This window comes from Balaenoptera borealis, assembly GCF_965194805.1.
Source record: "Balaenoptera borealis genome assembly, chromosome: 12".
Taxonomy (NCBI): domain Eukaryota; kingdom Metazoa; phylum Chordata; class Mammalia; order Artiodactyla; family Balaenopteridae; genus Balaenoptera; species Balaenoptera borealis.
The window spans coordinates 42599852-42617289 of record NC_138869.1 but is presented as its reverse complement, the minus strand read 5'-3'; the positions used below and the strand labels follow the sequence as shown (position 1 = coordinate 42617289).

General features: G+C 50.9%; 1 protein-coding gene across 3 annotated transcripts; it reads right to left on the bottom strand.

The window, feature by feature from the left end:
* Positions 1-1951: 1951 nt before the first annotated feature.
* MON1A (MON1 homolog A, secretory trafficking associated) lies at positions 1952-16353 on the bottom strand. Of its 3 annotated transcripts, none has more exons than XM_082346120.1 (7): positions 16057-16353; positions 14897-15027; positions 6275-6414; positions 4538-5023; positions 3188-3953; positions 2337-2484; positions 1952-2236 (listed from the first exon to the last, which is right to left on the bottom strand). In XM_082346120.1, the coding sequence occupies exons 3-7, from the start codon at positions 6399-6401 to the stop codon at positions 2096-2098; spliced, it is 1668 nt and encodes a 555-aa protein (XP_082202246.1). In that variant the 5' UTR covers positions 6402-6414; positions 14897-15027; positions 16057-16353; the 3' UTR covers positions 1952-2095. The 3 variants fall into 3 exon arrangements, with proteins under 3 accessions (XP_082202246.1, XP_082202247.1, XP_082202245.1); XM_082346121.1 differs by having other exon boundaries at positions 14897-14968; XM_082346119.1 differs by lacking the exon at positions 14897-15027.
* Positions 16354-17438: the final 1085 nt, after the last annotated feature.

Genomic DNA, 17438 nt, shown 5'->3' with positions numbered 1-17438 from the left:
TGAATTCACAAGGCCTGGCCCACGTTCAGCTAAGGACCTACCCCACTGCCCTTGCATTTGTCACCTTGAAGGAGTGCTAGCCACTTTGCTCTCTTTGGGCTCTCACTCCCCTCTGAACACTACTCCAGAGAACTAGTGCCAGCCTCTTTCTCCAATGCAAAGAAATCATCCTAGTGACAGCAGGGGGACCTCTGTAACCACAGTATGACCATGTCACTCTGCAGCTTTAAAACATTCTGTGGCTCCCCACTGCCAGACTTTTACCTGGAGTTTGAGAACCCTAGGCTTTAAAGACTCCTCCAGCTTCACTGTTACCCAGTCGGACAAGGTTCTTTACCATACCAGGTTTCATACCAGGTTCATCCCTTTGCACATGCTCGTTGCTCCACTAGGAACACCTTTCCTGTTTGCCTGTTGTCCCTTCCTTGCTCCCCAAACAGGTAAACCCCGCACTCCTAGGTGCCTACTGTCCTAGGTATACACACTTATCTAATTGTGACTATCTCTTCCCACCCCCACCCAGAATAGGTGCTGAACGGCAAGAAGCTGGAAGCCCTACAGGGATCAGGGTAGCCAGCAGGGACACCTGGAGGCTGACCGCTGAACAGAAGAACACCGGTAGCAGTCAGAGACAGCTAGCCTGGCATCACCCTGGCCCCAGAGGCAGTGGTTTGGTGCACTTTCCAGGATTCAGGGAAGGAACAGAAACAGCAAGCAGACAGAAAAGAGACCCAGGGCATGTGGGCAGTGTGAGCAGCACCCACCAAGCCTGTGGCTGCTCCATAGGGGCTTTGGGGTCTGGGCAGGTGGCCTGCTGCCACACTCATTCTAATGTGATCTGGGGTGGGGCCAAGGGCAGGGGCTGTGCTGCCATTTCCTGGGACAGGAAGTGACTCATTCCAGTGCATCCTTGGCCTACGCCACCTACACAGACACATTCTCCAACATGGGTTGGTTTTAGTGGCAGAGTATCTTGGTCTAGCACTCAGAGACTGCATGAAGGTGATTCACTGTATAGTCTGAAGACCATATTCCATGGACACTATTCTCCCAAACACTTCCTAGGTCTTCTGTTTCCCTGGCCAATGAGATGGTTCAGTTGTGGCATAACTGGGAGAGCCCCCAGCAGGAAGGTAGAGGCTTTCTGCACTGTGCCTTGGGCTCTGTCCTAAGAAGGTCTCATGGTAGAGTGAATGGGGCTGGGCCTTCACTGCTGAGCCTCCTGGGATGTTCATGGTGACCCACATAGGCTGGGCCATGCCAGGGAACAGGGTGACTGAAAAGGGCATCAGCCCTTCTTAGGGCAGGGTCCATTCCTGCCCCAGAGGTCAGCTGCGTCTTCTTTCAGGTCCTCTGGCTCACTCCTGGGGGCCATCCTGAGGAATGTGCTGGCTGGAGGTAGGGAAGCTGAGGTGGACAGCCTTCATGAGGAACCCTAAGCTGGAATAGTTTCCCCAGAGGTCTACAGCTATAGTGAGGCTGGACTCTGAATTTGTGCTGAACACTGGGCCACCTCACCAAGGGCTCCCACCCATGCCCGGGCTCAGACTCTCTCCACTTGACTGTCCCTGTCTTACTCAGCTCAGCCCCTGCTGAACTACAGCAGTCCATTAAGCAGAGCCACAGTCAGGGCTCCCAGGTGGTTGGGTGGTCCTTCAGGCCATGCAGCTGGGAATCCCATCTAGGAGTGACAGGGGAGGCACCAGGGGCTCAGACTGAGCGTGGGGTGGGGCTTCGTGGGAGGTTGGTCGTGGTGGGGAAGGCCAGTGGGGTCCTAGAGAACACTTTACATGTGGCAGGACTTCAGCTGAATGATAACAGCCCCAGCCCAGGGGCCGACTCTGAGCACACGTGATGCTGCGCATGGGGAAGCATGGGCAGGGCCTAGGGAGGAGGGTCCAGCATCTGCATGTGAGTGAGAGTGAAGGAACCAGTGACAAGGCCCCACAAATGTGTTCCCCAAAGCACTTTAATGCACACACCAACCCACAGTCCCTGCCTGCTGCCTGGGCCAGAGAGGCCAGCCCCACCTGGAAGCTCCCATGGCTTCCACAGCCTGGTGTGCCTAGGAGGGCCGAGCCCACACACATTCTCATCAGTACGTGAGGGGCGTGAGGATGAAGAGGCGGTCTTCTTCTTTGCGGATCCAGCGCATCAGTTTATGGATGGCACTGACGGCCGACGCCTTGGTCCCCAGGGGGCTGTAGCACATGTAGAGCTCAAAGGCGCCTGTCACCTGGAGGAAGGGGGCACAGGGTGGTCATCCAGATTAGACAACCCTCGTGGCCCTTGCCCAGGACCCCGATGAAGCCCAGCCCATCCCAGGGCTGCCTTACCCAAGCCAGGAGGTTCTCGTTGGGGCCCGTGTAGTAGATAGTCTTGAGTGGGCGGGAGGCATTGTGGGCGCGGCTGTGCAGGTACTGGTAGAGGCCCAGCAGCCGCTCCTGCTCCTCTTCACTGGTGTACGGGGCCTCGATCTCAGGGCTGGAGATGGGGGAGTAGGTTCGCAAAGGAATGACTTCCACTGGCTTCTCTGGAGATCCAGAAACACCTATTCCTAGCCAGGGAGACTCCACCATGTGTCCTACCCTCCAAATGCCCCCCCACCCCAGGACAAGGCATTGTCTCCTCACCACTGAAGACTCCCCAGGACAGAGCTGGGCCCACCCAGACTGGAGCCCTGTTCTCCCCTCTCCCCCAAGTTCATGGCATCTATGGTGACCCTCCCTTGGAGAAGCCAATCTGGGTTTAGGTGTCCTAGACAGAGTGACAGGTCTGAGACGGAGGAAAAGTGAGCCAGGAACCCTCTGGACCAAAAAGGGGTAAGAGGATAGAAGATGCCTCATCTGGCCCCAGCCCCTCTGTTGGAGGAGGAAGTGGAGGAGTTCTGCATCCTGGGCTGGACCAAACTGACCAAACAGAGGAGACCTCTGTTCCAGCTTCCTTCCCTGGGTGTACTGGGTATTTCAAGGCCTTATGGGAAATGACTGTAGAGAGGTGTATGTTGATGGGGAGTAGGGTGATAGGGGATTTGGGTCCCTGGTATCAGAGTCAAACAGACACAGCAGGTCGGTCCATTCCCAGAGGGGTCGTCAGCTTCAGGACTGCATCAGAGCTCAGGCCCAACCGGCCGCCCCCCACCACGCCCTTGTCTCCCTCAAGCAGTGTCCCCAAGGCCCTCCCTCACCTGGTGAAGAGTCCTGAGCTCTTTGACTTATAGAGGAAGTGGCGCAGGTCAGGGATGCCCACTTGGGCAACACTGTAGTAAGGTGTGCGCAGTGCCTCCCGCAGCGCCAGGTGTGCTCCGCGCTTCCGCAGGCGCTCCTGAAAGCGGCGGCGGCAGTCAGACACTGCAAAGAAGTCCTCACGGTCGGTGGAGACGAGCAGCAGGCAGAGATCCGTGTCAGGCTCCAGGTAAGAGATGTGTGCATGGAAGAAGCCGGCTGCGTTGAATTTGGGCAGGCACACGGGCGTCCAGGCCTCGCCCTCGCGGAAGGACGAGGAGGAACTTATGAGGTTGAAGAGCAGGTGCAGGTCGATGGGGTGCAGGAATTGGTCCTTGCGGCGCACGAGCGCCACGAGCTGGTTGCGCGCCAGCAGGATGGAGAAGACGAGGCTGCGGGCGCGCGCCTGCTGCAGGCTGGCACTCACGACGTCGCGCACGGCCGCCGCCAGGGGCAGGCAGCGCGCCGCCCCCATCAGGAAACTGGGGTCTCGCGCCATGAGCTGCAGCAGGTTGTCCGTGATGCGCTCAGAGCCCGAGAGCAGGCGCCGCAGGTCATAGTTCTGCTTCTGCTGGAATATGTGGCTCAGCTGCGCGCCCGTAAGAAGGCTCAGGATCTGGTAGTAGATGTAGAGCAACTCTTGCGCCAGTTCTTGTGCCGACTGCCGCGTGCGGGCCACCGCCACCAGCACCAGTGGGCTCCGGCGCACAAATACTACCTTGTAGCCATCTGATGGGGCGGATGGATAGGGGTGGTGTCAGCTTCAGCACCTCTTCGGAAAGCCCTCCCTGATTGGCTTGCCCTAGCACCCTCAGAGCCCCGCTTTCCCACGCAGCCTTCCACATCCTCTCCACCTCCCCTCATAACTGTGCACACAGAGGGGGCTTCAAGATGAAAGAAAAACAGATGCCCAGGGGCCCCCTTCTCCCCTTCTTTCCCCTTCCCTGCCACTTGCTTCACAGACTGGGACCAGCTAAAACGCAGGAAGCACTTCAGAAAAACACACATTCTTGGGCTAAGTGGTAAGAGCTGGGTGGGGCTCAAGACCTGGGATTTTTTGGTCACCTCCCCGGCTTCTCACCTTCTCCAAGGGCAAAGCCCATGTGCGAGCCACCTTTGGCCCTCACAACAGCCCTATGAGGCAGTCAGTGTTGTTTTCCCGTGTTCAGATGAGGACCTGGGGCTCGGTGAAGTGGAGGGACTACCCTTGGTCACACAGCACATCCCAGCCCTCTAGTCCCTGGGAGTCCGAAACCTGGTATGGCCTCTCCTGGCCAGGGTGACCTCCCGGCACCCCCCTCCTGGTGGCTCACCTGCATGGATGGAACGGATGGCATTCTTGTCAGCCTCCAGGAAGGACACCAGGGCCACCATGACACCCATGGTGCTGGAAAGTGCCTCCTCTGACCCATAGCGGGAGTACACAGGCTTCCCCGCCTCGCTCAGCACGAAGACATGCTTCTGGTGCAGGCGCCATGCCTCAGCAGTCTCCTCCTCATCCCCTTCACCAGTGCCCTCCCTTGAGGGCTCTGTGGCTGGTCGCCCAGCTGCCCCTGGGGACTCCGGCCAGTCCTCAGAGCTTCCTGGAAGCATCTCCTCCTGCAGGTCTCGGGCGACACCCGTCAGCTGGGTGCTCAGCTCACTGAAGTCCTGGCTGATCTGGCGCATGTCTGTAGGCAGCGGTGGGGGACCGCCAGCACCCTCCTTGGGGCTCTCCCCAGAAGCTGCCCCATCCTCTGATTCAGTCAGGTCCTCGTAGGAACGGGCATGGACGAACATGGCACCCTCCTGTCCGGCACCTGCCAGCCAAAAGCACTGGTGTTTAGAGCGGTAGCTTCTGGCAGACCACCTCACCAGCAAGGTGCCCAATATAGTACACTGTTTGTCCTGATGAGGCAAGCCACTGTTCCCTCCGGCTACAAGTCATGCTTTGCTGTGACTTACAGCCCACCAGCCTCCTCCCCTCACCCTGGGAATATGACCCCAACCCCTCAAGGCTGCGGTGGTAGCCAGTATCTGCCTGTCCCTCTCACTCTCATCTCACAGCCCTTCGTGCATCTGCTCTTTGGATATCCCACCTACCTCAGGGCCTCTGCATCTCCTGTTCCCTCTGCCTGGAAGGCACTCCCACCTCCTTGCATGCCAGCTCCCTGTCACACTTCAGCTCACAGCAAAGACGTTAGTTGTCCCTGTCACCTGACCCCCAAACCCAGGCACTCTATCATATCCCCCTCCTTGACTTCTCTTGGGGCACTTATCAGTTATTGCCCTTCTCCCCAACTGCAGTGGGGTTCCCCCTCATGGGCAGGAACCTGGTTGTTCACTGCTGTGTGCCCAGCACCTCGCCCTGTGCCTGGAATAACTCCTGTGCTCAGCAAATCTTTCTCCCTGGGAGAAGGCTCCCTGACCCTGCGCGAGGACCCATGGCTCCTAACCCCCTCCACTGGAATGCTCTCAGTAGCCTGTGGCTCCCCCAAGGCAGGGACCATGTCAGTTTTCCTTTACTGATTTTTTTTTGGACAGAAGAGTTCAAGAGATATGTTTTGAGTCCCTATTATGAGTTCAGCACTGTACCAGGCATTGGGGATACAACAGCTCTGTGCTCAAAGAGCTCACAATCTTGTGGACAAGAGAGATGGGCAATACATACACACACAAATAAGACTACAAAATAACTAAGATAAAATAACTGCACATGTTCTGTGCAGAGCATGGTCAGAGTAGGCCTCTCTTGTGAGGAGGTTACATTTAAGTTGAGAGCTGAGGGAGGGAGAAGGAGCCAGGGAGGTACCTGTAGACACAGGAAATAGGAGGAGAGCCCACACTGGTGGCAAGACAGCACAGGGCAAGTGGCACAACATGAAGTGGAGAGGAAGGCCAGATGCACACTGAGCCTGGATCCCTGCAGTATCCCCAGCACATGACAAATAGCTAACAAGTGAGTGAACACACGCATGAATGAGTGACAGTGAAAGAGTGGTTGGGAATCCCGATTGCCCTGGAGGCTGCTCTAGCTGTAAGCTGGCTGGGGCTGCGCACCCTGCCCGTACCTGGCTCCATTCCCTGGGCCAGTCCTGGTGTGGGGCTCTCAGCTCTCTCCACACACTGCCCATCAGAAGGAGCCAACGTGCCATCGGGGCCTTCGCTGCTTCTCTTCCTCTGCATGTCAGCAGCCATCCCTTGGGCTCTCCTGTGGGGCAAACAAAGGCATCATTGAGGGTAAGGGGGAAGGTGCTAGTGGCAGGAGTCACTGGCATGATTAAGAGTGGTTAAGTACAGGAAAGTATCCCTCACCAGGACCCAGCTAACTCAAACCTCTGGGGAATGGGTTCTGAATATTCCCTTCCAAAGAAGCGTGCTGTTCTCTTTCTGATTATAAAAGAATATATGGGGGACTTTCCTGGTGGTCCAGTGGTTAAGACTCTGTGCTCCCAATACAGGGGGCCCGGTTTGATCCCTGGTCAGGGAACTAGATCCTGCATGCCGAAACTAAGAGCAGCATGCTGCAACTAAAAGATCCCTCATGCCACAACTAAAGATTCTGCATGCCGCGATGAAGATCCTGCCTGATGCAACTAAGACCCAGTGCAGCCAAAGTAAATAAATAAATATACTTTTTTTTTTTTTGGCTGTGTTGGGTCTTCGTTGCTGCTCGCGGGCTTTCTCTAGTTGCGGTGAGTGGGGGCTAAGCTTCGTTGTGGTGCGCGGGCTTCCCATTGTGGTGGCTTCTCGTTGCAGAGCACGGGCTCTAGAGCGCAGGCTCAGTAGTTGTGGCGCACGGGTTTAGTTGCTCTGCGATCTTCAGGATCTTCCTGGACCAGGGATCAAACCCGTGTCCCCTGCATTGGCAGGTGGATTCTTAACCACTGAGCCACCAGGTAAGTCCCTGTGTCGGGTCTTAGTTGCGGCGCTCAAGCTTCTCTCTAGTTGTGGTGTGCAGGGTTTTTTTCTCTCTCTAGTTGTGGCACGCGGGCTTAGTTGCCCCGCGGCATGTGGGATCTTAGTTCCCCGACCAGGGATCGAACCCACATCCCCTGCATTGGAAGGCGGATTCTTTACCCCTGGAAGTTCCAGGGAAGTCCCAGTCCCTATGTGGATTCTTATGTAATCCTGATCACTATTCTCTGAGGCAGGCGCTCTTGTCAGACAAGCTTTATAGATGAAGAAACTGAAGCTGAGAGAGTGTAAGTACATTGCCCAATGTCACGACAGGAAAGAAGCGCTGGAGCTGGGAATTGAAACCATTCTGTATCCTGATATCTTCCACTGTACATCCTACCATGAACATTTCTCCATTCAAAACTGAGTTGAGAAATCAGTTCTTTTTGATATTTAGACATTTACTATGAACGAAGTGAGTCAGAGTAAACAGGCCTAAGCCTTGCTTTTCTCCTTGCATTCTGTACCTTTTGAATTTGGCACCACGGCTCGCCTTTCCAGTTAAAAACAACTATGGACATGTCAGTTCTCAGTGCCCATTTGATGGACACTAAGGACAAACTCAGCCTGATCTCCCAGTCCTTCCACAGCCTCAGGGCCAGGTGGAGGCGGCCAAGAGTGGATGTCAGGGATAACGAAGTTGGGTGGCTCACTTGGGATCAGCCTCTACGGTTCCTTAATGACAGGCTGAAGGGTCTTCATTTGGCAGGCAACAAACAATCCATAGGAGAGGGGTTCCATCTGAGGCACTAACCCTTTAGGGAAGAGAAATTTGGCTGGATGGGCTAGATGGGCAGCGAAGACTAGTCAGAGACTCACGAGGAAGGCACTGCAGGCAGGCCAGGGGCCTGGGAGGGACTGGTGTTACTGTGAGCAAAGCAGACTCTGTCCCTGCCCTCCTGGAGCAGAGTCCACAGGCAATAATTGAGGCTTGTCCCTTACTAGCTCTGTAACCTTGGGCTAATGACTCCACCCTGAGCCTGCCATGAAGTAGGTGCTCAAAAACGTTCATGAGAAGAGTGATTTCAAAACAGTGTCACCAGCACTAGCATTTGTGTGGCCCCCGCTTATCTGTGTCTAAGAACTCTCTCTGACCACAAGCTCCTAGCAGGCAGCTCCTGCAAGTGTACCCAAAGAATTGATTTTCAAGCTCTTCTTTTTGTCATCTTTGTTGTAAGCTATGGAATCCTTTCTTCAAATTAATCTTGTAAAGCAGTTCAATGTGCAAAACAGCCAGACAGGGAGGCAGGGCCAGAGACTGGCCTGATGGCCACGCCCCCACTTGTCCTGGAGCACCACAGGGTTAAGTGGGGGTTGGGTACCACTGGTCAACAGCATCACCCCACACAGAGTGCGCTTCGAATAATCTTCAAAGGAAGATTATTTGGGAGAACATCTACCTTTTGGGATTTTCTAGGCCACCAATCCTGTCCATCAGGACAATCAAGAGTGATGGTTCCCAGCAAGGGTCGGAGCCCAGAAGACCAAGGTGTGGTCCACCTTTTCTGATGAAGAGTAATTAAGAAGCTGAATGCCCTCAACAGGAACCTGGGGAGGCATCCAGAAAGGTCTCCTCTGAGACTGAGACCAAGAGGAGCAATCCAAAACAGGCCAAAACAGCCACCACAACACCACGGAGCCCAGGGCAGTGGGTGCTAAGGAAACTAGGGCATGTCCAGATCTTAAGCAAGAAGACACAGGCCACATGAGAACCTTGTAGACCATTATTTTACAAGCTAACCTAAAAGCCCGGGTGGGGTCTGCATTGCTGTGTAAAGAGAGAGCGACCCCAGAGAGATGAGTCTGTCCATATACAGGCAGAGGGCAAGCTGCTACTGCCAGTCCCGGGGTCGTGGCCAGGGCTTCTGGACCTGGCCCCTTGGATGGAGGCCTGGATTGGTATGTGCTTTTTTCTGAGGAGAGGGTCCAGAACAATTACTTTAAATGGGAATGCCCTACATTTCTATGTCTACTCACTTTCCCACTCCCCTAGTGGATAGCTTCACATCTTCTCTCTTCTCAAGCTTCCATCAACTTCTCCGATGCTCGCCCTCAGCACTATCAGTGATAACCTTACCTTCTATTTCACTGAGGACATGCAAGTCAGCAAAAGAGAACTTCCAAGATTCCCACTACCACCTCACCTCACCTGCCAGACTCTGCCTTCCTTCTTCTTACTAAAGATGAGCTGCCTGGGCTCCACTAATGCCTCCACTCCAGCCCCTCTCACCCACCCAAGCATATGGCTTCAGCAGCTGTCCCTCTCTCTCTCGGATCATCAGTGTCCCCTTCTCCCCTATCCATCACCAATATACTGATGTTTCTTCCATTTTCAAAACACCTTCCCTTAGATGTGTTTACTCTGTTATAATTCATTGAGCTGTACTTATGATTTGTGAACTTTATGTTTGTTTTATTTCAATTAAAACCTTAAAACAAACCTCCACTTAACTCTACATTCCCCTCTAGGTACCACCCTATTTTTTTTTTTTTTTTTTTTTTGCTGTCCTTTATAAAACAAACAAACCTCAAAACAGTAAACAGTACTTGGAGTTTAATTAGTCACATAAGCTAGGCTATGCTGTGTAACAAATGAGTGCCAAAATGGTAGAGGCTTTACACATAAAGGCTTTTTTTTGTTTGTTTTGGCCATACCACGTGGCTTGTGGGATTGAACTTGGGCCCCAGGCAATGGAAGTGCAGAGTCCTAACCACTGGACTGCCAGGGAATTCCCTAAAGGCTTTTATTTTTTTTTTTGTAAGCATTTTTTAATTGAGAAATAATCGATGTATAACATTATATTAGTTTCAGGTCTACAACATAATGATTCAATATTTGTATATATTGCAAAATGGTCGCCACCATGTCTCGTTAACATCCATCACCACACATAGTTGCAAAATTTTTTTCTTGTGATGAGAACTTTTAATACCTACTCTCTCAGCAACTTTCAAATATACAAGTATTATTAATTATAGTCACCATGCTGTACATTACATCCTCAGGATTTATTTATTTTATAACTGTAAGTTTGTACCTTTTGACCACCTTCACAGATTTTGCAAGCATTTTTAATAATCTCTAAAGGATAATATGTATTAAAATATTTACAAGTTCCTAATTTGACAGGCTGACTCCATTATATACAGCAGGGGTCCCCAACTCCCAGGCTGCGGACTTCTATCTGGGACGTGGGCTGTTAGGAACTGGGCCGTAGAGCAGGAGGTGAGCAGCAGGAGAGCGAAGCTTCATCTGCCGCCCCGCATCGCTCCCCATCACTCGCATTACCGCCTGAACCAAACAATATGGAATGCTTCAGGAATTTGCATGTCATCCTTGTGCAGGGGCCACGCTAATCTTCTCTGTATCGTTCCAATTTTAGTATATGTGCTGCCGAAGAGAGCACTAAAGGCTTACTTTTTGCTCACGTACTGTGGGTTGGGTAGCAATTCAGAGCAGCTCCCTTCCGGGCAGTGATTCAGGAATCCAGGCTACTAGCATCTTATAACTCTGCCGTCACCTGGCCATGGAAGACAGGGCTGGAGGGTCATGTACCAACTCTTAAATACTTCAAAGTCCAGATTGGCCAGAACTAGTCATGTGGCCAGAGGGACTGGGAAATGTGGAGCGCTCAGGTGTCTCTCCATTTTTCCCATTCACACTTGAATCCATTCCAACTATTACTCCAGTAACACTGCTCCCTCAAGGTCTCCAGTGACCTCCACGATCATCTCACTTCACTCAGCAGCCACAATGATTATTTCCTCTCTCTCAAAACACTTTCTTCTCTTGGCTTCTGGCACATCACTCTCCTTTCATGGTTCTCCTATCTCATGGACCACTCCTTCTAAGTCCTCTTTACAGTTCTTCTTACTGTTGAGGGTCCAAGATTTCAGGTCTTGGACCTCTTTTGTCTTCATTCGATCCCTTGGTGACCTTATTCAGTCTCATGGTTTTAAATTTCACTGATACATTAATGATTCCAAATTTTATTTGCAGCCCTAATCTCTCTTCTGACTTCCAGAGGCACACACATTTAACTGTTTACTTGATGTTTGCCCTTGGATATCTTATAGTACCTCAAAGTTATATGTCCAAAACTGAGTTCCTGATCATCCCCTTAAAAAGTTGTTCCTCCCAGAGTTTTCTCCATCTCAGTGAAAGACAATTTGATACTTCCAGTTATTTAGCAAAAAACCTTGGAGGCATCCCTTATGCCTCTCTTTTTCCTGTAACTAATATACCAAACCACCAGCAAATCTTGTCAGCTTTACTTCAGAATACAGGTACACCCAGAAAAATGTCTCTCATTAACCTTTGCCACATAGAATGCCTCTTGGTTTTTAATACACAGCTGTGGTAGCCAGCCTTCAAAATGGTCCCCAGTGATCCTCAACTCCCAGCATTCAAGTCTGTATACTCCCATCCCACACTGAGCAGAACTAATCTATGTCACCAACAGGATAATGTGAAAATGACAATGTGTGACTTCTGAGGCTAGGTCATAAAAGACATTGTGGCTTCTGCTTTGTTCTCTTGGATCACTCTCTCTAGGTGCAGCCATCAGCCATCAGTTGTGAGGACACTCAAGCAGCCCTAAAGAGAGGAGCTCATGGTAAGAAACTGAAACCTGAGAACAGCCAGTACCAATGTGCTAGTCATGTGAGCGGGCAGTCTTGGAAGCAAATCATCTAGCCCCAGTCATGCCTTTGAATGACTGCAACCTCATGAGAGACACTGGGCCTGAACCATCCAGCTAAGATGCTCCTAAATTCCTGACCCTCAGGAACTGTATGAGATAATAAATATTTATTATTGTTTTGAGCTGCTAAGTTTTGGGATAACTTGTTACACAGCAATAGATAACTAATACAACAAACTTGTACTGATTGAGCTTATGTTTACATAGAAAAAAACTATTATCAACACTTGATCTATATTTTTTAATAAAGGAATGTGCATTTAAAGCCTCAAATTACATTTCAAATAGAACTGATAGAAGATCATTGAGTGCCAACAAAAGGGGTTTAGTTGCATCATGGCTATTTGCAGGTACTGAAAGAGGCCATGATGCTGTATCAAAGCAACACTGTTTGATGAGGAGGAAATGTTTTAAGCATTTTGTATCCTAACATTATAATTTATTTGGCATATATTAGGTATGTATTTTCCTTGTGTTTTAGTGCTATTTTAGAAAATTGGGGATTTGGGGTTGATGAAGGAAGCATTATACTTTTTCCCATTTAAAATAATGGGGAAACACATAAATCAACTATACTTCAATAAAATGTTAAAAAAATAAATAAAAAGTTAAATGACAAAAAAAAAAAAGTGGGAAACAGATACTAAGTTAGTGATTCCAGACAGAATATCCAACTTTCATGGAACAGATTACTGATGTTCCATGGGGAAATGCCCATATTCAGAATCTGACCACTTCTCATCACCTCCACCACTACCACATTGGTCCAAGTCAACATTATCTCTCTAGCAGATTGTTGCAAGTCTTTTTTTTTTGTTTTAACATCTTTATTGGAGTATAATTGCTTTACAATGTTGTGTTAGTTTCTGCTGCGTAACAAAGTGAATCAGCTATACATATACAAATATCCCCATATCCCCTCCCTCTTGCATCTCCCTCCCACCCTCCCTATCCCACCCCTCTAGGTGGTCACAAAGCAGCGAGCTGATCTCCCTGTGCCATGCGGCTGCTTCCCACTAGCTATCTATTTTACATTTGGTAGTGTATATATGTCAATGCCACTCTCTCACTTCATCCTAGCTTACCCTTCCCCCTCCCCGTGTCCTCAAGTCCATTCTCTATGTCTGTGTCTTTATTCCTGTCCTGCCCCTAGGTTCATCAGAACCTTTTTTTTTTTTTTAGATTCCATATATATGTGTTAGCATATGGTATTTGTTTTTCTCTTTCTGACTTACTTCACTCTGTTTGACAGACTCTAGGTCCATCCACCTCACTACAAAGAACTCAATTTTGTTTCTTTTTATGACTGAGTAATATTCCATTGTATATATGTGCCACATCTTTATCCATTCATCTGTCGATGGACACTTAGGTTGCTTCCATGTCCCGGCTATTGTAAATAGTGCTGCAATGAACACTGTGGTACATGACTCTTTTTGAATTATGGTTTTCTCAGGGTATATGCCCAGTAGTGGGATTGCTGGGTCGTATGGTAGTTCTATTTTTAGTTTTTTAAGGAACCTCCATACTGTTCTCCATAGTGGCTGTTTCAATTTACATTCCCACCAACAGTGCAAGAGGGTTCCCTTTTCTCCACACCCTCTCCAGCATTGCGACAGTCTTTTAACCAGTCTCCCCACTTCTGTCCTTGTCCCTGTACAGTCTATCCTTCTCACAGCACTCAAAGTGATCTGCTTGAGACAGAAGTCAAGTCACGTAGTTCCTTTGCTCACTAGTCTGTAACGGTCACAACTCACCCAGTGAGAAAGCCAATTTCCTCACAGTGGTGCACAAGAACCACTCTGTCTACACGCGCCACCCCCCACCCCCCAAATTACTTCTTCAGCCTCATCTCCTGTTCTTTCCCCTACTTGCTTTGCTTCAACCCAGCCACACTGACGTTACGGCTTTCCTTGAGTATACTGTAAATGTAAATCCTGAGTATTCCTTCACTTCAGAACTTTGCTCTTGCTGAACTTTCTGCCTGGACCACATCTCCCTACTTTTCCCCCTGCCCCCCACCTCACCTATTCCACTACTTGGCCAAATATCTACATGACTCACTCTGTCACTTCCTTCAGGTTGCTGCTCAAGTGTTACCTTATCAGAGAGGCCTTCCTGGAATATCCTGGATTCTTACCTCCCTTGCCCTGCTTTGTTTTTCTACATTGAAGGTAACCCTGTGAGCTGTCGAAAATTTCAGAATGTCAGCTCCATACTCAGGAAGACTTTAATTAACATTTGTCAGACAAATAACTTTGTAAGGGAGAAGATGAAAGATCCTCAGAGAACACCCAGCTCCAATGTAGCCTTGGGAGACTCCTGCCTGTAGGGAAGACTTGTCCTTGGTAGTAGTTAAGTGTTCAGTAACAATGGCTCTGGAGTCAGAGGGACCCGGATTAACCTGGCTTGGTTTTATAAATCTCAGCTTTCTCACCTACGAAATGAGGATGATGACAGCACTGATTCATTGGGTTGTGGAAGGATTAAATGAGATAATCCATGTAATTTGGTTACCCTGGCACAGAGTAGGTACATATACACTCAGCTGTCTTTAGCATATCATGATTATTCTTATTCAGACCATGTGTACCTGCACTTATACACAGATTCAGTAATCTCTGCCATGCAAATCAGTCCTTTGAGAGTTTGCTAATCCTGAGCCAGGCCCTTAGTGAACAGGACATGCTTCTGACCTCATGAAGCCAGGTGGGCTCTGGCCTGAAATGACCCATCTGTGATGCTGGGACAAAGAGATGCCTTTGGGCCTAGGGCTGGGAGTTCCTCCAGGCTAACTGGCTATTCATCCTGAAGTTGCAGGACAGACCATTGGTTCCCTGCTGCTCCCAGAAGTCTCTCCCAAGCTGAACTCCTTTCTACCACATGCCCCTGCTCTGTGGCCTTGCGCCTCTGGCTCAAAGACCAAAACAAGATCTACAGCAGCTTACCCCTGAGGGCCCACTACCCACTGATCCCAGTGGGCTTTAGGTAACTGCGCCCAGCATGGCTGAGTACTACCCAACATGGTACCTGCATGTTGTGAGGGCAGGGTCAGCTGGCTGGGGCTAGTGGACATCTCCTTCCGAACAGTTCTCCAACCACCTGAAATCATGTAGTACCTCAATATCTCCAAGGCCAGTATCGGGGTCCAGCCAAAAGCCCTGGTGAAGCAAACAGTTCTCTGGACATTTACACTGGAAACTAGGCAGGGAGGGTGAATGACTCATAGCAAAACCCACCCCAAACCCCACTGGAGCCATAACCTGTGTGGCTGAAGCTCTTGGGTGGCTGGGCCTGAAGCAGTTAAGCAAGAGAGGTCTCTTGGAACCAGTCCCAGATACTCCCTTGGGGCCCCTTCTCAGGCAGCCTCTCTAGAAGCCCCCAGGGCTTGCTATTTTCCCTAGAAGTGCTCTGCTGTGCCTTTGAGCAATGTCACCAAACAAGTTAGCTCAATCAGCCCTTCTGGTATGCCTCCCTCCTCTAGGTGCCTGGCCTGGAGGGAGGAAGGGACTTGCAAGAACCACCCCCCCACTACTGGGTCCCTACCACTCTTGCTCCCTCTTCCTGCTTAGATAGTGCCCTATCCTGCCTTGACCCTTTGGGGAGTGGGCTATCTGGGAGGATGGTGCCGGGATGCATGGATATGTGGCAGACAGGGTCCAGGTGAGGCTGTGCTGTAACTGCTTCAGCAGGATGCCTACTCCATACTGAGAGTATAGCTTGGTACTTGTCACTGCTAGTGGTCACTCCCCTCTCTGACAAAGGCTGCTCACCCTCCCCAGCAAACTCGAGCCCAGAAAGTGTGGCTCAACAGGTACAAGAGGCAGCTTGGTTATCTGAGCCAGGGCACCCTTGAAGGCAAAGTCCTAAGCCTCAAGACACTTTCAGGAGCTTCCTGCTCACCCCACAGTCAACCTCTGCCAGTCTTTGAGAGCACTCTGCTGGGCCGAATGTGTGTGCGTTGGGGCTACAGGACTTTGCCCTTCCAGCCGAAGGAAGAGTTCCAGGCCTCGCCTTTTGTATTCCCCAGCTGGGAACCGGCGAAGGGACGCCAGAGAGACCCAGTCCTTCTACCGCAAATGGCAGCGTAGACGGCAGGAGCCCCTAGTCTTCAAGCCCCTCCCTTCAAAGATGACAGCTCTCCAGTCTCTCGGCGCCCCCAAGCCACGTGGGTTGGCAGTCGGACTCACCTGTTTCTCGGGGAGGGGGAAGGGGTCAGGAAGCACAGAGATTGCCGGTCACTGCCCTCTGCCGGACCCCCGGGAAGGCACGGGTGTCCAGCTGGGCCCGGACTGATGGTTCAGGTTCGCGGGACCACGGGCCCCTGCGGACGCAGACATGGCCACAGCACAGGCCACCGCTCCCTCCCACCGCCCCTGGCCCGGCTGCCGACTCAGGAAGACAGCACTCGCCGGCCTCTGGCGGCGGAGGCCCGGCTCCAGTCGCTGGGCCTGGCCCTGCCCGCCCCCGATGTGCATTATGGGAAATGTAGTTCGCAGTGCACGGCCGCCGCGAGGTGGGGCGGGGCGCCAGGTCCCGGCAGAGACCTGGGCGGGGCCTGACCCGGGTCAGCGGTGGCATCATCCCGCACCGCCTTTTCCAGAGTCCCGGCCAAACTCAGGCACCTCCCAAAACCCAAAGCCTGGGGTGGACCGCAGGCCCAGACTCCCCAGCTCTTCCGCCCGAGCCAACAAGAGGTTTATTTAAAGCGAAAGAAAGAGACTGGCATTTTTTCCTCCACTAATTGTGGAAGGACAGTGCAAGTTTGCGGGCTGGATAAATGTCATTAGTGGACCCGGCCACACTGACTGTAAAGGATGTAGGCACACCAACTGCTGCTAAAAGAACACCCTTTTATTTTTTTAATATATATATATTTTTATAAATTTATTTATTTATTTTTGGCTGCATTGGGTCTTCGTTGCTGTGCGCGGGCTTTCTCTAGTTGCGGTGAGTGGGCTTCTCACTGCAGTAGCTTCTCTTGTTGCGGAGCACGGGCTCTAGGCACACGGATTTCAGGAGTTGTGGCTCACTGGCTCTAGAGCGCAGGCTCAGGAGTTGTGGCGCAGAGGCTTAATTGCTCCGCGGCATGTGAGATCTTCCCGGACCAGAGCTCGAACCCGTGTCCCCTGCATTGGCAGGTGGATTCTTAACCACTGTGCCACCAGGGAAGTCCCAGAACATCCTTTTAGCCACGTTTTAATATATCAGTATGAATCTCTAGAGTGGTATTTCTCAACTCTGCACATAGAATGACCTGGGGAACTTAAAAAAAAAGATGAATGCCTGCATACCACCCCTAGAAAAAAACAGGAAAACATAAAATCAACAATTTTACTTTTGGAGAGTAGTTTAAAGAAATAAAATTAGGGATTAACAACAATACTGCTCATGTTTCTCTGAAGCAATTAAATCACTTAATAGCCTCATGGTTAATTCACCCAACAGTTCAGGGATGAAGGAAAAAGTCTGAACTCACTCCTTTGATTCTCTCTGCTGCTCCATCACCCCAATGCAGTGTTCTGTCTCCATCTCAGCCCTACACTGGAATTGAGGGAGAGCTCTGCCCCTG